The sequence below is a fragment of the Nuphar pumila genome, chromosome 8 (assembly GCF_984573655.1).
Source record: "Nuphar pumila chromosome 8, dmNupPumi1.hap1.1, whole genome shotgun sequence".
NCBI lineage: Eukaryota > Viridiplantae > Streptophyta > Magnoliopsida > Nymphaeales > Nymphaeaceae > Nuphar > Nuphar pumila.
Window position 1 is genome coordinate 15,937,433 of NC_143256.1, and position 21,217 is coordinate 15,958,649.

Genomic DNA, 21,217 nt, shown 5'->3' on the forward strand with positions numbered 1-21,217 from the left:
TACTGATTATTTGTTTCCCTGCAATATTATTTTCGTAGCAAAAAGAAAAAAAAAACAAATTTACATTGCTGGTAAATCAAACTGCTGGTCAGAGTGTTCTTTTGTTGTCCTTTCACATGGATTCTCCCTTCCAGTTTCCTTGGACAACTCATATAACTACTTGACCTGGAAGCGACAAAGTTTTCCTTTTATTAAGAGTCTGGATCTCTCTGGATATCTTGATGGAACGATCCATGCACCACTAGAATTCATCCTGCAAGAAGAGCGAGATGATAAAGGGGAGGTTTCCAACAAATTGATTCATAATTCAAAATTTGTAACATGAAGAAGAAAAGATCAGGCAGTTGTGGCTTACATTACCTCTATGCTTTCCCATGAGATATTAGTGGCCATCCTAGATGAATGTTCAGCCAGAGAGTTGTGGCAAATATTGGCGCAGACTTATTCACAGATTTCATAAGCTAGGATTTTGCATTTAAAGAGAGAATTTCAGCTTTTGAAGAAATAGAGTTTATCAGTGACATAATACATGAACAAAATCAAGAGTATTACATATCAACTAGCCATGGTGGGTTGCGTAATTCTTAACAAAGAAAAGGTTCAACAGGCACTGAATGGTCTGGGTTCTGACTACCACATGTTAGTCACCTCTCTTCTATGCCTCCCTTCATTGCCCAGTTTTGAAGATCTATGGACTAAGCTACTACAATATGAAGTTACCATTAGGGGCGAGAAGATGACCCTGAATTCCAACAACCATGAGGTACTTGTCACATGAGTAGTATTAGGGCGAGGACGTGGGGGCTTTTGAGGCGGGCGTGGACATAGAAGAGGTAATCAAGGAGGCCGTGGGCTTTTTCCCATACCCTACATGTCACCTAACTTGTATCCAGGGAACCCTATAAACATCCCGACATGTTTTCAGTGTAATAAAATGGAGCACATTAAAGCAAATTGCTGGCATAATCCGCAAAACAAAGGCAAGTTTAATGGTGCTGGGCCTTCTACTAGGGGACAATCAGGAGACGACCGTAAAGGAGATGAAAAGAAAAATGTGAAGAATCTTTTGATTTTCGCTCTTTCAGAATTGAGCTTCAAGCAAACTGAGTAGGAGACTTGGTACATTAACTCCGGGCTGCTGCACATGTGACATGTGATATTGGTAAGATTTATTAAAACCGGAGATGGTGTTCTTCATCCTATCTCTCATGATGGAAATATTTTCCTTCTACTCCCCAATTCCTCATTACCTTTATCTGATGTTTACCATTCTCCTAGTATTGTTAAAAACATTGTTTCTGTTTCTAAACTTGTCGATGATACTAATTCTTTTGTCGAATTTACTCTTTCTGTATGTGTCAAGGATCTTCTCACGAAGAAGACACTCGTTGAAGGAGAACGACAGGGAAACATGTATGTCTTCAAGGAGTCTCTTCTAGTTCATGATGCATCAATAAATTCACAACCAGTTCGTCCAGTGTCATTCAAAGTTTGTTTTAGTCTATCTCAATGTAATAAGCCAGAGATTTGGCATCGTCGTCTTAGTCATTGTAATCATTCATTTATTGAGAAGCTTGTGTCTAGTGGACTTGTTCCGCAGTCTAGTTTGAATGTCGAGGCTGATTTTCTTCTTTGTTTCCGTTGTCAATTATGTAAAAGTCATGTTCTTCCATTTCATTCAATAAATCAAAGAGATTTTGTGCTTTTTGAAATTGTCTATTCTGATGTCTGGAGACATGCCCCGCAGTCTTCTTTATTGGGCAATCATTATTACATTACTTTCATTGATAGTTACTCTAGATACACCTGTATTTATTTTATCAAATATAAATCTGAAGTTTTCAAGCTTTTTTGCTCATTCTGTGCTTTAGTTTGTAATCAATTTTCAACTAAAATTCAATATTTTCATTGTGACGGTGGATGAGAGTACTTATCAAAGGAATTTACTGAATTTCTCTAAGATAGTGGAATAGGTCGTCGAATATCTTGTCCACACACACCACAACAAAATGGTGCGGCTGAAAGAAAATACTGGCACATTGTAGAGAGTGCGCTGAGTATGTTGCATAACACTCACATTCCTTTAAACTTGTGGATGAAAGTTTTTCATTCAGTTGTCTATGTCATAAATCGACTGCCAATGAAATTGTTAGCAGATCAATCCCCTTATTTTACGCTATTTACACTATTTGGGGTTCATCCTGACTATAATGAGTTGCGAGTGTTTGGCTGCATATGCTATGTTCATATTGACAGTTCTTAACGTGATAAGTTTCAGAAAAAGGCATGCAGGTGTAGGTTTGTTGGATATGTTGATCAATATAGAGGATATCACTGCTATGACTCCACTACCAGTCGCATCAGAGTTTCATGGAATGTCGTGTTTGACGAGACTCATACTGATGATTCAGGAAGTACAGAGGGACACTGTAAGGATGCTAAAAGTTATCAGCCATGGCTTGTTGCTGAGGTGCTTGATCAAATGGTGATGCATGACGTACCCTCATGTCATACACTATCTGCAGAACAAAATAGTACAGGTGTACACCCAGAAAAGGAAATGTCGACAAACACACAAGATATTACTATGCCTGTCATTTCAGATGTTACAAAGTTTTAAGGGATTACCTATGTGCAGTGAAACAAAGACAAAGTTCAACGACCTATTGTGCAACCCAGGAGGCTTGAGAGGATTCACCATCCTATTGAAAGATGGGTAAGTTATGACAACTTCTCTACAGACTTACAACTGTTCATCTCCCAGATTGAAAAGCATGATGAACCTATCAGTTTCTCACAAGCATCTATGTCAATCAAATGGGTTGAGGTCATGAATGAGGAAATGAAAGCTTTACATGAGTGTGGGACTTGGGAGATTGTTCCTAGACCATCGAACAAGAATGTTGTAGGATCTAAATAGGTCTATAAAATCAAGTATAAACTCGATGAATCCATTGAACGCTATAAGGTGAGGCTAGTAGCGAAAGGGTTCACTCAAGAATACGGGCAAGATTATGCCGAAACATTTAGTTCTGTGATCAAGATGGAAACTATTCGATTAGTTCTGTCCTTGTCAGTTCAGTATGGATGGACTCTAAGTCAACTTGATGTCAAAAATGTATTTTTTGCATGGCACTCTCAAGGAAGAGGTGTATATGGAGCAACCCTCTAGTTATACCAAACATAGCCCCAACACGCATGTTTGCAAGCTACGAAGAGCCATCTATGGGCTAAAGCAGGCCTCCCGCTCATGGTTTGATAGTTTCTCTATTGAAGTTCAGAGACATGGGTTCGATCTCATCTTGATCATTCGCTTTTTATTTTTCGAGATTGTCAGGTACGCACCTTAATTCTTATATATGTGGATGATATTATTATTACTGGGAACTCTGATGAACACATAGAAGCTACCAAGATCTTATTGAGTCGACAGTTTAAGATGAAAGATTTGGGGGTTTTGCGTTATTTCTTAGGGGTTGAGGTGGATCGACAGGATGAAACACTTCACTAACCCAACACAAATATACTTTGGATTTGTTGGATAAGGCAGGCATGAAGGATTATAAACCTCTATCCACCCCTAGTGTCCTTAATCATAAACTCGGATCCCGGGATGGGGAAGCATATGAAGATTCCAAGAAATATCGGAGTCTTGTGGGTATGTTCCAATATCTCACCTTCACTAGACCAGACATTGTGTATGCAGTGAATCAAGTTTCACAATTCATGCATGACCCACGAACAAAGCATATGAATGTTGTCAAGAGAATCCTTCAATATTTAAAAGGAACTCTTGGAGATGGTCTAGTTTATCATCAATCCAAGACTAAAGGGGAGCAACATCGACTGGATGTATACACAAATGCAGATTGGGCTGGAGTTCCAGATGACAGGCAGTCGGTTTCTGGATATTGTGCTTTTCTTGATGGGAACTTGATGGCGTAGAGTAACAAGAAACAACGTGCATTTGCACGATCTAGTATTGAAGCTGAGTATCGATCTATGGTGGCTCCTACAATAAAGGCCACATGGCTGAGACATCTTTTGACTGAAGTTGGAGAATCTATGCTACCCACCACTCTCTTGCGCGATAATCAAGGTGTCCTACAAATTGCTTTTAATCCTATTCACCATAGTCGCACAAAGCATATAGAGATTGATCAATACTTCATTCGGCAAAAGATTGAAGATAGAGAAGTTGCACCTACTTATGTTCCTACGGCTGACCAAGTGGCAGATTTGTTCACTAAGGGCCGTACCAATATGCATTTTTGGTTCTTGAAGAACAAGTTGTCCATGTTGCAAAACCATGCACAACTTGAAGGAGGGTATTGAGAATGTAGTGTACAGGTCTAGTTCTAGACCCAAAATGATTCTTTTGTATTGTATTTACATGGTTGGTATTATCGGGTCTGGGTTGACAGACCCAATCCAACTTGTATCATATATATAACATTGAATATAGGGCACAACCTCTCATTGAGAATCCTGTCAATCATTGCCGCCTCTCCTTCTTGCAAATCCCTTTCTCTTCTGCTGTGGATGAAGATCTGGTCGAAGGTGCTTGACTTCTAACAATTTCTACATATTCTAATTTCAAAAGAAGACATTCATTTTTAATATAACCCTTTCAAAACTCCTACCATACATATGAAGGTAGAAAAGCTAAAGATAAATACCGGAATGCAAAATCCTTGAATCCATGCTATTCATTAATACGAATCTTTTTCAAGACCATGATGCCTTGCTCTGATACCATGTCACAAAATGGCATGGACCTCAATGCACTCTATAATGAACTCCAAGAATAAAAACACAATGCATTTGGATAAAAACATAATAACTAAAATAAAACACAATAGAATGTGAATGAATAACTTCATTAATAAAGAACATTAAAAATACAAAGAAAAATACATTTTAATCATCATTACAATACACTCAAAAACACACAAGAAGCTTAAAACTACCCATCACTCTCTTACCTTACAAAGGCACCCATATTTATAGAGAAATGGAGGAAGAAAAGAGATTAAAGGAGAGAAAAAGGGAGTCCACATTAGTTTGACTAGCTGTTGGACCTAGTCCAATGGCTAGATTTCTAGCCGTTGGACCAGCAGTCCAACAACTAGTCTAAGTCAACCACAGTTGACTTAACTTTAAAGTATATAATATATATACAAGTATATATATATGTATATATATATATCTTAACAATATTTGGGTTATATCATTTGAACATCTAAGACAAGTAGTTTGCATTGTATGCTGTATCTTAATAGCCTTTAGTTTGCAAACTTAATCTGTTGATGTAAGACCCGCAATTTTTCAGAAAATATCTGAATAAAATTCATGAGGCATTTACCGGTAAAAATAGCATTTCTTCTCAGAATGCGAAACGAATCAATTCCTGCGAGCCAGTTATACTTAGGGTATTCGTCGAATTGCGAATATATGCTCAAACACTCGGGAAGCCATAACTTCCTAACTAAACGAAATCAATAGATTCGTACGAGCCAACTTTCTTAGTTACGTCAATACGAAGAAAATGGCGTACTCAGAGTTTTTCGGAAAAAATCGCCGGAAACCCGAAATTCTTGCGGGACCCACGGAAATATTGGTGGGACCCACAGAAATATTCCTCAGAAAATATCTGGTGGGACCCACAAAAATATCCCATGGAATATCCAAGTGGGCCCCACACCAAGGAACCTCTTGGAATTAAAAAGAAGCCAAGGGGGTAGTTTGGGCATGAGAAAACCCAAGAGGAGGTGGGCTTGGGCTATAAATAGCCCTCCCCACTCTCTCTCTTCTCATAAAAATCGACCCCCCCTCTCTCTCTTGCCTTCTCTCTCTCTCCTAAACCTCCCCTACCTAGCCTAGCCCACCTGAGCCCACCTGACCTGGTCTGAGCCTGCCTGACTTAGCCTGAGCCTGCCTGACCTGGTCCTAACCCACCTGACCTGGGTCTGAACCCACTTGACCTGGTCCAAACCCAGTTGACTTGACTTGAACCTAGTTGGGTTTAAAGTCAAAGTCAAAGTCCTTTTTGGTCCAGATTCCGGTTTGGATTTCTGAACCCAGACTTAGCCTACTTGAGCTGAGTTCGAACCTGCTGAACCCAGTTGACTTGGATTGAACCCTGTTTGGTTCAAACCACTTAGGTTGAGTAGCTTGACCTACTCTACCTCTTTCTCAACTAAGTCAGCTTCATCTGACTTAGTCTGACCTCTCGAAGGAAGGCTCAAAGCCAAAGAAGCAACCCGGAGCCGTTTCTTCCACGATTTGAAGTAAGTTCGCTTCGTTGATCCATCTTTCTCAAGTATTTGACTGTTTGTATATAGAATATACTTTCTGAAGTAGTATCTTGCTTTAGTTCTTGGTTGAGCCCTCTAGGACGCTTCGGTGTTCACGCGCTCGCCTCGTAACTATCGTCGGATATATATGTTCGAATGCGCAGTATATGCGTTCTTCAAAATGGTATCTCGCTTTAGTTCTTGGTTGAGCCCTTTAGGACACTTCGGTGTTCACCCGCTCGCCTCGTAACTATCGTTGGATGCGGATCTAGGTGTATATCTGCTGATTCTGCCGACGCGTCTTATATCGCACAGGCCATGTAATTTACCTTTGCCGTCGCGTCGTATGATGCCAAGGCTCCCTGCTTTCTGTACTTCCGATTACTGCACTTCCGATTATGCATTTACTTACGCCGTCGCGTCGAACGATGCCAAGGCTCCTGCTTTCTGCAATGTATTTACTTACGCCGTCGCTTCGAACGATGCCAAGGCTTCTGCTTTGTTATATATGTAGAATATTTCGTTCAGTTACACACCCTGAACAATAGTATATGCATTTCCTTTACGCCGCCGCTGTATAAAGCACAGGCTTCTGCTTATATTACATATATGGCGCGTAAGTGAGCGTTCAAACGGAGATCAACTCCAAAATCGCCCATGCGATTCCCTTACCGCTCCTCGTACAAGATTCTGCTTGACGAATGAAGCCCCTATTGGAAAGGCTTCGCCTTTTGGCAAAATGCTCTTTACGTAAAGACTAAATCAATTACGTATGGCCTAGCTATGGCCCAAGGTTCCTGCAACCTTGATGGATGCAAAGTACGCACAACGGTGCGCATCCATTTCCCGAGTTAAGCGTAGCGATTTCCCACCAAAGAGGGGAGATGCCGCTGAAACGGATAAAAGAAACGCACGCTTTCTCCGTAAAAGAGAGGAAGTGCTGCTGAAATTCCTGAAGGAGCTAAGAATGGCTCAGAAAGAACGTAGCAGAAGTGCTACCCAGTTATAGAATGCCTTCTACGATGTAGAAAGGTTCGTCGCACCACTGCCGGTAGAGCAGAGAAGGTGTTGACAGAATGGTTGGCAGAAGAGCTGCCGAAACCAGTTAAGTGGCACAATGATGCCCTTTGTTGGAACGATGTCAGAATGACTCGTCTCCCTGACACCTGCAAGGGCATCATACTTGTAAGAGCCGTTGCGCCAAAGTAGTGGTAGCGCCTTGACGAGGTCCTGAGCTCGTTGCGTAAAAATACGCCGAGTAGCCGATCCGTAGAGATCGAGTCATGTGCATGCTCATTGAGAATTATCAGACAACCAGACTCGTAAGGGCCGCTGAGCCGGAGTGTGTTGTTTCCACCGAAAGAGGTGAAGTGCTCGTCAAAGCCGAAGTGCCGAGAGCAGAGTTAAGCATGCATATGAATAAAACTTTTGTTCCACGGTGAAAACCGTGTGGTTGATTGGGGTCGGGTACATACTTCTCAAAGGCTGCCCTATAGGCATGCAATGTTCGTCAAGTAATTGTAAGACCGGCAGGCCCCTTTCAGAATTTCTCACCGAGGAAGACGGTGATGGCGCAGCCTTGAGTGACATATATTTCACCCGAACCTGATAGAGTTCATTGATGGCCTTCGTCACTCAGAGGTATGGAGGTCGTGGTTATCCTTAAATATCTAAGGATTGAACCCAACTACTGCAGTAGCAGAATGCATTCGGATACCTAGTAAGGATCTCTTCCGGTATGCTGTACCGTCCTACTAGGGGGATGGGGTCAACAGGCCTCTGGGGTATCTAAAATACATAGAATAATCAACCCCCAGATCGTCGCGTTGTCGCCCAGATATGAGTCCCCTAAGCCCAGGGGGAGGTGCAATTATCGAAACAAAGCATTAGCTTAGGTACAGCGCTACTTTGAATGTATGAGTGGATGACGTTGTTGAGTCAGTCCTGCATAACCTTTGTGAAGGTGTCATGGTCGGTATACTACTGGACCGATTGGGAAAGAACCCCATTGATATCCGTACGACTAAGTGAAGCTCGGAGAGCTGTCCTTAGATTCGTAGGATACGGATGTGCCAAGCATAAAGGCTTGAGCTAGACATCCATTCGTGACTCTGAGGAAGTCAAGGCTAAGTCGTAGAGACTTGAGAGGTTATTCTAACTCACAGCCCTGAAGAGGCTCATGCGAAGTCATGACGACTTGCGTGGATGTTCAACTCATAGCCCTGATGAGGCTTGTGCGATATACGCTAAGTCATGGAGGCTTGAGCGTCGTATTACGAACTGCGACCCTGAGTGGTCTATGCATTTACTTGAGTTGAACAGATAGGTGTTTGCCTACTTACCAGACCATCAGTGGTTCTGACCCCGTTTAATGGGGATTTCAGGTGTTGAACCTGCGTGGCGATATGCGGAGCAAGGCGGCATCAAGTTCCAGGGTTTCTCTAGACAGAGTTGTACTGCTTCCTTTTTATTGAACCTACACTGCTTTCCTAAGCAGTAGTGTTGTAATAAACATATGTTTTCGATAAAATGGAACACTTTGGTGGTCAATGAGTTGCTTGGCCACAGACCTGCAACGTGCTCGGAGTTTTCTAAAACTGACGACTCATTATCGTCTTATTCCGCTGCTAAAAGCTTTTCTAAGTTCCGCTGCAATGAAAAAAAAAAAAAAAAAAAAAAAAAAGAAATTCATGAAAATTTTAACTTAGCTTTGTTTTGGAAATCCGGGGCGTTACAGTTGAAGTGATTATGTCACTATGAGAAATAGAGATGGTGAAAAGCCCTTCATTTTCCTTGTTAGCTTCGAATCACATCGGCTACTGCTGGATTTCTGGTTTTGACTGAATTGCCTGTTGCAATTTTACAGGTGGATTAAAGGAAAGTGTTAATGCAATATTTGATACATTGTTTTTTCTTATTTTTAGGTCTTCAAAGAGAATGCACTTGCTGATTATGATTTTTTCTTTTGGTGTGACTCAACAGAAAGATACCTATTCATTCTTTGTTTTATATATTTATTTCTCTAGTAGCCAACTCTCATATCTTACTGCGAAAGCTTATCTTGCTGTTTCAGGTGCTAACAGTGTCTGCAGATAAAACTGCAAAAGTGTGGGAGATTGATGAAAATGGAAACGGTAAGGTGAAGAAGACACTTACTTCATCTGATTCTGGACTGGATGGAATGCTAGTTGGTTGCCTGTGGCAGAATAATCATCTTGTCACTGTTTCCCTTGGTGGCACTATTAGTATATATTCAGCCAATGACCTAGAAAAGATGCCAGTATCATTTTCTGGGCACATGAAGAGCGTCACTGGTTTGGCAGTCACCTCTGAAGGCAGCCAGAATATTATTCTATCTAGCAGTTATGATGGGGTGATTGTCCGATGGATGCAAGGAGTTGGATGTGCAGGAAGGTTACAGAGAAGGGAGAACTCTCAAATTAAATGTTTTGCAGTGGTGGAAGGAGAGCTCACCACATTTGCCTTTGATAACAAGGTAGCACCATTTCTTCATGTACATGTAGTAGTTGCCTTTATTTTTATATCTTGTGGTTTGTGTGCTTGCACCATCTTTTTAAAGCTGATTTTCTTGATGACTTATGATTGCAACTAGGCTGGAGAACATGATGATGTGTCTTTCTATTATCCAATATGATCACTGAAATGAATATATTTCAATTCAATCTTGCACCTTGATGGGGTAGGCAATTTACACACTAGCTAAAATTACTACTCAATGTTGAGTCAGGCATAGTAAGCCAACAAGATCTTGTGTTCTAAATAAAACATGTCTTGAGGGAAAAGACTGACTAGATGTTCATTGCAATTGAATAACAAGAAAATGAAATCTTGCGTTGATGGAGAAATGTTAGATCCCTCAATATAGAAATGGTACAAGAATGTGCTTCACAAAATGCCCTTATGTGATATTACAGAAGTAATTTTGGCATTTTAGAGAACAATGGAGTGAAAAATATAAAATATATAAAGAATATGAAAAGTGAAGTTATTGATGACTAGTATAGTTTTGTGAACTCCATGTATAGTGAACTGTGATAGTGTTAATAATTTTCTCCGGTGGTAAAGGAGCTTGATTGTAAATTATATTTTTATCAATAAAAAATGTCACTGCCTTTAAAAGTAGAACTACAAACTGCAAAGATTTTGTCATAAAATATGACAAATATTGAGATTAGGGGTGGCAAAACCTGACACGACCTCCCAACCCGACCCGCCAACCCGCCTTTTAGGCGGGTTCAGGTTGGGCTTAAACTAACCCGTTTAATAAACGGGTCGACCCGCCTTGATAGAAATCATGGGTTCCTTTCTTCATCTACAAGCAACAACACAACATGGGGAGAGAGAACGTGGCTGCAGCAAAAATCCCTAATCAGGGTATTCATTTTTGATTCTCTGATTAAATACACACAAATACAATAGCTAGGGTATGAAAATACCCATTACATGTTATGATAAAATTACAGCATGCCATTAATGAAACATTAATGAGCATGTGTTTAAAATGAAAGGAATTGGGTCTGGATTCTGAGTTCCAGACCTTATACTAAATGACAGTATCTTTTCACCCCCCCTCCAGTTGTACATGGTTTTGGACCATGAACATCCAAAATCTGTCCTTGATAAGTCCTTTTGTAAACAAGTCAACAACTTGATCAGCAGTCCGCACGTATTCTGGTTCAATTTCCTTCTCTTCAACCTTTTGTCTTACAAAATGTTGATCAATTTCAATATGTTTGGCACGACTGTGGTAGATAGGATTGAATGACATGTTGATAGCACTTTGATTGTCACACAAGAGAATACTTTTAGAAATCGATTCTCTTCTGTCAACAGGTGTCTGATCCATGTTACTTCGGCTGTAGTAGCTGACATTGATCTATATTCATCTTCTGTGCTCGACCTGGCTATGGCTTTTTGTTTTCTACTGCTCCAGGAGACAAGATTTAGCCCAATGAAAACGCAGTATCCTGAGACAGACCTACGTTCATCTGGATCTCTTGCCCAATCTACATCTGTGTAAGTAAGGAGTTCATGCATGTGATGACCAGGCATACTCTTTCTGTACAGAAGACCATCTCCAATAGTACCCTTCAAATATCGAAGAATGCGTTTAACGGTTTTCATATGCCCAATATGTGGTTCATGCATGAACTGAGATACCTGATTGACAGAATAGACAATGTCAGGCCGAGTGAAGGTAAGATATTGAAGCATTCCTACTATCCTGCGATATCCTGTAGGATCCTCGTACAAATCTCCATCTTAGCCACTGAGTTTCTGATGAAGTACATTGGGTGTGCTGAGGGGCTTACAATCTGTCATACCTGCCTTGCTAAGAACATCAATGGTATACTTATGCTGAGTAAGCGTCATGCCTTAAGGAGTCCTGTCAACTTCTACTCCAAGAAAGTATCGCAGTTTACCAAGATCCTTCATCTTGAATTTATGATTCAAAAGTTCTTTAACCTGTTCAATATGTTCATTAGAGTTACCTGTAATGATAATGTCATCAACATATATCAATAATAGGGTAATTATATCTTTGCATTTAAATATGAAAAGAGAATGGTCAAGAAGAGACCGACTAAACCCATATTTTTCTACTTCAAGAGCAAAACTGTCAAACCAAGATCGAGATGCCTGCTTTAGACCATATATAGCTATCTTTAACCTGCACACGTATTCTTTAGAGTTCCCTTTTGCATACCCAGTGGGCTGCTCCATGTATACTTCTTCCTTCGGAGTTCCATGTAGAAACACATTCTTCACATCCAATTGGTTGAGAGTCCACTGGTGCTCAACAGCCAATGATACTATGATGCGGATAGTTCCCATTTTCACAACTAGAATAAAGGTCTCATCATAGTCTTGTCCTTGCTTCTGTGTGAATCCTTTGGCAACCAGCCTTGCCTTATATCGCTCGATAGCACCATCTAGCTTATACTTTATCTTATAGACCCATTTTGACCCAACCACATTCCGATTATGTGGTCTGGGAACAATATCCCAAGTGCCAGACTCATGAAGAGCCGCCATTTTGTTGTTCATAGCTTCAATTCATCTCTTAGAATTTATTGCTTGATAAAATGTTGTCGGTTGATTGTCCTTGCCCAAAGAGGTTAAGAAAAGTTGAAAATCCATCGTGAAGTTCTCATAACTGACCCACCTATCAATAGGATGCCGAGGTCGGGTAGACCTTCTGTGAGCAAGTGATTGAGTGGAAACATAAGGAGAATTATGCTCCTGATTAAAGCTGGGAGGTATCTCCTTCTCATGTCGAGAGTAACCAATGCCTTTATACCTTTCGGGGGCCAATAGTGATTCAGACGTTACACTTTCTTGAGTTCTTTGCGCAACAGTAGATACGTTTCCCTAGTCTCTTTGATTACATTAAGAAGAACATACATTATCAATACTAGAAAAGAGATCTGAGTTCAACCAAGGGTGATAAACTTCAATTTCAGGAGGAGTGCTAGCATTATGACCAAAATTTGATTCATCAAACACAACATTTCTGGATATTTTTATGCGCTTGCTCACGGGATCATAGCATTTGTAGCCTTTGTAATCATCAGCATACCCCACAAATCTGCACTTTAAGGCCTTATCCTGAAACTTGTGCCGCATTGAACTGTCAACATGAACATAACATACACCCGAATACACGCAAATCGTGATAATTTGGATGCACACCATGCAAAGAGAAATAGGATGATTTGTTCTCTAAGATGTTCATAGGCAATCAATTTATGACATAGACAGTTGTGTGAAAAGCCTCTGCCCAGAAGGTAACTGGAAGGTTACTATCATGCATCATGCTCATTGCACTCTTGACAATATGACAATGCTTCCGTTGAGTAATCCCATTCTGTTGAGGTGTGTGAGGGCAAGACACATATCTACTTATTCCATTTGTTTGGAGGAAATTTATGAAGTCATTTGAAGAGAATTCACCCCCTCCATCACATTGGAAACAAATAATATTCTGAGAGAATTGGTTTTGAACAAAAGAATGAAAATTCTGAAATAACTTGAAGGTTTTAGATTTACTTTTCATAAAGAAGATCCATGTATATCGAGAATAACTGTCAACAAATATGAGATAATATCTAGTGCCATACATGGAAGGAACTGGAGCCGGGCCCCAAACATCAGAACATATAATTTCAAATGGTCTTGAAGCTCTTTTATTAATGGAATGAAAAGGAAGAACATGACTCTTACACTGAAGACAACTAGAACACTTTTTATTATCGACACTTAAGTCTAGACTTGACTTGGGAATAAGACTACTTGAAACAAGCTTATCAATAAAGCGACTACTACAATGACCCAGACGACCATGCCAAAGATTCGACTCAATACATTCAGAAAGATTAAAAACACTCTCAGTAGAAACTGAAGATGATGATGTGAGCTTCAAGATGGAATCAACAGGTTGAACACGAGAGGAAGGATTCTCTTGGAACACGTACATATTTCCTTGACGTTTTCCTTCAGTGAATGTTTCTCTCGTTTGAAGGTCCTTAACACAAACAGAAAAAGGAGTAAACTCAACTGAAGTATTAATGCCATCTACAAGTTTAGAGACAGAAACAATATTTTTCTTGATATTAGGAGCATGAATGACATTTGAAAGTGCAAGAGAATAGTTGGACATGGGGATTACAAAATTTTCAATGTGCGAAATATGGTGGTGAGACCCATCTCCAGTGACTATACTATTTCTACCAACATAAGAAACAAGATTTAGGAGCTTACCAGCATCACCAGTGACATGAGTGGCTGCACCCGAATCAACATACCAAGTACCTTGATTATTCTGTTTGATATTCAATTCAGCCAAGGCAAATAATAGTAACTCTTTGACTTCTCCACTATTTTTCAATGTATCTGTTCCCTTTCTTGTCTCCAATTGCTTTCCTCTATTTTGCGGGTTAAACCAGCAATTTGCCTTTATGTGTCCCTTTTTGTTGCAGAGAAAGCAGGTAGGTATTGTCCTTTGCCTTTGCCCATTGGGAGGAACATTGGGTGTAGGTAGTATTCCACGACTTCCTTGTCCATTTCTTTCTTGACCCCATTTGTCTCGAAAATCATACCTACCACGTCCTCGCCCATAGGCAACTCCTGTGGCAAGAACATTGTGTGCTCCAACATGAGCATGAGTATCTTCAGAAAATCCTTTCAACGTCATCTCATACTGTAAAAGCTTGACACGAAGATCTTCAAATGTAGGTAAATCTGGCAAACACAATAAGGAAGTAACCATCATATGATAGTCCGACCCCAGCCTACTCAAAGTTTGTCGCACCATATCTTTGTCACTAACAGGGCATCCCACAATGGCCAATTGATCTGTAATAGTCTTCATTTTGTTCAAATACTCCATAATAGTCATGGAGTCCTTTCTTAGCATTTGAAACTCTTTCTTTAAAAATAATACTCTGGCCTGAGAAACTTGAGAATATGTCTGAACCAGTCGATGCCATAATTGCATTGTTGAGCATGAAATGAAATGGGGATCTTCGAAACACGAGCTTAGATTAACAAGGGCAAGTGTCAAGAATGACACTAAAGCATAACCCTTAAAAAGGGTATAACCGGAAACAAAATAAAAACAAAAATGTATTATTTATTGATATGAAAAACCAATTGCTTAAGAAGCATTGGAATGAAATACAAGAGGGGCTGCACCCCTTTATATACACAGCTGAAAGAGGACTCAATAGAGCTGTTGGACATAGTCCAACAACTCTATTAAGAGCTGTTGGAATGTGTCAGTCCAACAGCTCTATTGCTAGTCAAGTCTGGACAGGACTTGACTAGCAACAGTCATTCTAGTTCAAACTGAACTAGATGACATAAAGACAAAAAATAAAAATAAAGGAAAAAAAATACAGAAAAGAAAGAAATGAAAAATGTATTTATATATATATATATAATAATAACATAATATTATTATATATACATATGTGTACAGTTTTACATTTTAACACTCCCCCTCAAACTTACGGTACAATGAGCGAAAGTTTGTCTAAGAGAAAGTGAAATCGGGGAGCAGCGAGAGGCTTTGTAAAGAAGTCTGCTAACTGATATTCTGGAGTGACATATGGCAGATCAATTATCCCGTGTAGATATTCCTCTCTGACGTAGTGACAATCCATTTCGATGTGTTTGGTGCGTTCGTGGAATGTTCTGTTACTGGCAATGTAGATCGCACTTTTGTTGTCACAACACATTTGTGAAGCCTTTGTTGCTTCAGCTCCCATGTCAGCAAGCAGTCGTCGGAGCCAAACTACTTCCATGGTCGTGGTTGCCATGGCTCTGTATTCAGCTTCGGTGGATGAGAGAGATACCTTCTGCTGCTTTTTACACCTCCACGAGATCAATGATTCCCCTAAAAAGACACAAAAGCCAGTGGTTGAGTGTCTGTTATTGGGATCACCTCCCCAAACAGCATCAGTATATGCAATTAAATCAAGAGAAGAGGAGGAAGATAAGAAAAGTCCTTGTGAAAGAGAGGACTTGATGTATATGATAATACGCATGACTGCTCCCATATGAACAGAAGTAGGAGCATGTTGAAATTGACTTGCTGTATGAACAACATGTGCTATATCTGGTCTGGTAATGGATAGATAGGAAAGTGCCCCGACAAGCTGTCTATAAGGAGTAGGGTCTGCAAGAAGTTCTCCATCATCAATCTTCATTTTAACATTAACAACTTCTGGAGTGTCAACTTTCTTATCATCAGTAATACCAGACCTGAAAACAATATCAAAAGCAAATTTAGTCTAAGATAATAAATATCCTCTAGGAGAATAAGCAACTTCAATGCCTAAAAAGTATCTCAACAAGCCCAAATCAGTCATTTCAAAATGAGATTTAAGAAGTGTTTTGATTGTTTCAACTCCCTGTTTATCGCTTCCGGTGATGATCATATCATCCACATAGAGAAGAAGCACAATGATCCCTGCATCAGAATTCTTAATAAACAAAGCAGTGTCAGTTAAACAGAATTGAAAACCAATATCAATCATAACACGACTAAACCTATCATACCAAGCTTTTGGTGCTTGTTTAAGTCCGTAAAGAGTTTTTTCTAAGCGAAGGACTTTACCCTTAGGAATACTTAGACCAGGAGGGGGTTCCATGTATACTTCTTCAACTAGCTTTCCATTTAAAAAAACATTTTTGAAATCCATTTGAAAAATAGACCATTTTTTTATAGAAGCTAAGGCAATTAAGGTTCGGACAATAGTCATACGAGCCATCGGAGCAAAGGTTTCTTCATAATCAATCCCATATTCTTGGGCATAACCTTTGGCTACTAAACGGGCTTTATATCTTTCAAGAGTACCATCACTCTTGGTTTTAATTTTATAAACCCATCGACATCCTATAGTTTTCTTCCCTGAAGGAAGATCTTGAATATTCCATGTAGAAGCCTTTTCAAGTGCATCTAATTCAGCTTTCATGGCTTCTATCCATTTGATATCATTTTTTGCTTGAAAATATGTGGATGGTTCTTCATATGAGTGAATTAATGCAATAACTGCCCTATATGTGGGTGAGAAAGACTCGTATGATACAAACCAGTGGCGTAGCTAGGATTGACGTGGGGGATGGGCAAACAGGGGTGTAGCAAAAAAAAAAATGGCGTGATAGTCGGGGGCTCGGGGGCAGCGCCCTCGAAAAAAAAAAATTTGAGATAAAATAAAAAATGGCTACAATTATTAATAAAAATCTATTTTATATGGACAAATCAAACTATTTGCTGCAGTCAGGGCTGAGCTGGGCTAGGACTAGGCTTTTAAAAAAAAAAAAATTTAACTGTTTCGAGAGGCAGGACTGGGCTACAGCCCATTCCTGCCCCCGCCCCCTCCAGCTCTGCCTCTGACCACCAAGATTGGCCGTAGAACCCCGAAAAAGCTTTAAGCTAAAAAATGAATACATTTTTTATGACACCGATGATGACCAACATGCACCATATGAAGAATTCAAGCAAAAAGAGTATAAAAATGCCTGTTAGAAAAAAAATACAGACGCCCAATTATTAAAATCTGTCAATGGCCACAGTTACTCACTACAAGAATCCTAGACAATCGAGAACAAGCAATTCACTCACCAACTATCTGGTAGATAAAGATACGCTATCCGTTGCCTTCGTTACATTGATAGACATCCATACCTTGTTTTAGCAGCAGGCACAAATAGAGAGTCCTATGCACGCACGATGACCAAGAAAGGATAGCAAGATTGACTCTTCCAATGAGGTTGCGCCCAAAAAGGAGGAAAGAAACTAGACCCACGTTCAGTTGCGCCCCAAAAAGAAAGGATCAAGAACCAAATTGAAGGATTGGCCTGTATTGCTCCTGTAGAATGGATAACTGGATACTGTATCACCAGAGCCACTGAACATGAACAAAACCCACCCTCAAATTTAGGAGATAAGAGGGTCTTCTTCAAACTGCTAGCGATGGTTGCCGGAGATTGGCAAAGGTCCGACTGACTGCGACACCGGTGCCTCGCATCGCTGGAGATTGCAGCCGAGAGGGAGAAGCTCGGAGGGGGGCACCGCCACCGCGGGTTCACCGAAGGGAGGCCGGCGGCACTGCAGAGCACAAGGGTTGCCGGCGAATGGGGTTGCCGTCTTGCCTGTGACTGAAGGGGAACGCTGGAACGGAGGGGCAGAGCTTTAGAAAACTGGCTAGGGTTTTACCCCTCGCCTCTTTTGGCAGGCTCTAGACTCATCGAGAGCCCGGGTCTCGGTCGACTCGGTTTCACGAGTCCCGATTCGACTCGGTTTTCCGAGTCATGAGTCGACTCGGTTTCAAATTTTAGGGTGGGCGGCCGCCCACCCATGCCCACCCCTGGCTCCGCCACTGATATAAACTTTCCTGGAGGCCTCGAGATTCGGGATGATTGTCTAGTTGGAATGTTAGAATATTTTTCAAGTGCACATGGAGGATTAGACTCTTGTCGCCTGGAATATTGAATACTAGTATCTCTATGAACTTCTTCATTTTCAACATTAAGATCAATAATTCTTTGATCATCATCAAAGTTACAATCAAGGTCATATTCATCAGATGTTGATATTAGATCTAGCAAAAAGGAGTACTCAGTGACGTCTTTTAATTTTCTAAAATCAAAGAAGCTCTCCTTTTCAAGAAAGGAAACATTTCTAGACACATATAGTTTATTATTTTTGAAGTCAAAACATCTATAACCTTTCTGGTTTTCAGCATATCCTAAAAAGGCACAGGGAATCACACGAGGAGAAAGTTTATCATTTTTGTCAGTAAATATGAAACATTTGCACAGTTTTACATTTTAACAGAGCAGTCATCTGGAATTGCCACAAGCACTTCTTGTGACAATGTAGAAGTGATATAGGCAACCAACGCCTAATCTCACTTCATCCAGGATACATACTCAGGATTTCTAACATAGGTAATAGAAAGATCTTTCTCACCATTCTTTTCTTCTTGTGGTATGAATTCTGGAGGAACAGGAACAGAACCATCCAGATGTCCAGAAAGGTCCTGACTTCTTATGAATGGTATGATTTGTTGCTTCCAAGTTAGGAAATTGGAATTGTTCAGTTTCTCAGACACGAGTTGGCTGAGAAAGTTTGAGGAAAGACCAGACTGAGAATGAGGGAATGAGTCCATATTCTTTTGAAGCCAAAAACAAGAAGGAATAAGATCCAACCAAGAGAAGGAATAAAAAATAAGAAATGGCCTTACGACAAAGACCCAACCACAATTGAATTCTAGTATAATTCAGAACATAAATTTTAATATCAGAGAAGTCTAAAGACCAGACTAGTTTTTTTTTTTTAACTGATGAACACGAGGCAAAAAAACAGGACTGCACAGTAAAGAATCTGTTCTGAATAAAATTCAATCAGTAATAGGTACGTTATTTTGAAAATAATGTGTTTTCCTTTTAGAATAATGAGAAAACAGGCAAAACAGAGATGAAAATGAATTCGAAGATGAAATTATTTTAATCAAGATAGATATGGGCGTGCAGATCACAATCTGATCTGACGTCAATATGCAAATGAGTTTGGAGTGATCCTTTTCAACTCTTGTAATCACACATAGATCAAAAAAATTGATCTTGCTTGATTATTTTGCTTATGGATGGGTAAGATCACGTGCAGCGATGTGAAAGAAGTAGTAGATATGACAGAAGAACAACAGGGAATGAAAGAAGGAGGAAATATGCCAACGTGACCAAATTTCAGTTTTGGATTTTGGAAATAAGAGAAACACGTTGGCTTAAATAAAAAAGGGGAATCAAAAGGAGGTACTTGAAGAAGACAATAAGCAGATTAATGATGTATTTCAAAAGAGCAAAAAGAAAAAGGAGAGTACGAAGAAGAGATTTCAGTCAGGACTGCAGATTTAAATACAAGAGAAATCGATAGAAAAAATGAGAAAACAGGTACCTTAGAAGGAGACAAATCAGTCATAGAAGGAACCGATCTTCAATATTGAACCTGCTGCTCTGATACCATGATAGAAATCATGGGTTCCTTTCTTCATCTACAAGCAACAACACAGCATGGGGAGAGAGAACGAGGCTGCAGCAAAAATCCCTAATCAGGGTATTCATTTTTGCTTCTCTGATTAAATACACACAGATACAATAGCTAGGGTACGAAAATACCCATTACATGTTATGATAAAATTATAGCATATCATTAATGAAACATTAATGAGCATGTGTTTAAAATGAAAGGAATTGGGTCTGGATCCTGAGATCCAGACTTTATACTAAATGACAGTATCTTTTCACGCCTAACCCGTTTATTAAACGGGTTGGGTTCGTGTTAGGGGTATGCCAACCCAGCTGACCCGTTTAATAAACGGGTTAGGCGGGCGGGTCAACCTGCTAACCTGCCAATCCGTTTACCCGACCCAACCCGTTTATAAACGGGTTGGCGGGTCATGTCGGGTTACCCGTTTAATAAACGGGTCGGGTTCGTGTTTGCCACAGCCGACCCGTTTAATAAACGGGTCGGGTTGAGGTATGCTGACCAGCCAACCCGCTGGGTCGACCTGCCAACCCGATCCGATTGCCACCCCTAATTGAGATAGGCAACAATGCTCCATCTTGAGGTGTTGCAAAGATATCTATCGAATTGATTTATGAAGTCAAGCCTTGAACTCTCTTGGAGAATTTGCAATTCTGTTCAGAAAATTTGAAGTGCTAAACATCTTGAATGCAACTCTTTCTTATTAAAGTGGCAAGTCACCAATATATGGTTGCTTCTTTTCATAGATATTATTTATCACCATAAAGCTTCCTAGAAGTTTCACCTGAATCTCTGCCTTTTGTAATATTGCTTTTATATGAATTCTTTTCAAATGGCCCAAAAGACATGGCTTTATAATTTGGCTTCAACATTTAAGCTTATGATCATTTGTCTCTTTTCTATTCAATGGTACGGAATTCACTCTCAAAGAAAATAAAACCAGAGGCGGTTCTTTTATGCACATACATGCAGGTCATCTATTTTGTACTTCAAAGGAATTGGCATAGAAGATTCCTTTTTGATGAGTAGCCTTCAATTTTTTGAATATTCATGGCCCATCTCAGTATCATTTCATTGTGCATGAATTGATTAATCAGGCTAATCGGATAACAGATATGTTAGTTAATTCACAAGGCTCCAAACTGACTAATAACAGTATCTTCCAACATATTCTCTCTAAAAGATAAATATACTCTTTGTTGTTCTTGTAACTTCAATCTCTAAGAGGTACGTAAATGAGACCAATTTCTTGATGTCAAATTCTTGAATTAGAAACTTAAATAGCCTTTGAAATTCTATATAATATTCCATTGAAATAGTTTGACAAAAATATGCAAGTAATATCATT

General features: G+C 39.9%; 1 protein-coding gene across 1 annotated transcript in view; it reads left to right on the forward strand.

The window, feature by feature from the left end:
* The window catches only part of LOC149829673 (actin-interacting protein 1-2-like), a 64,465-nt gene that overhangs the window by 37,951 nt on the left and 5,297 nt on the right, over positions 1-21,217 (forward strand). Inside the window, exon 4 of the mRNA XM_090015236.1 lies at positions 9,370-9,792. Coding sequence (XP_089871362.1) covers positions 9,370-9,792 — 423 coding nt within the window. The remainder of the gene's footprint in view (positions 1-9,369; positions 9,793-21,217) is intronic.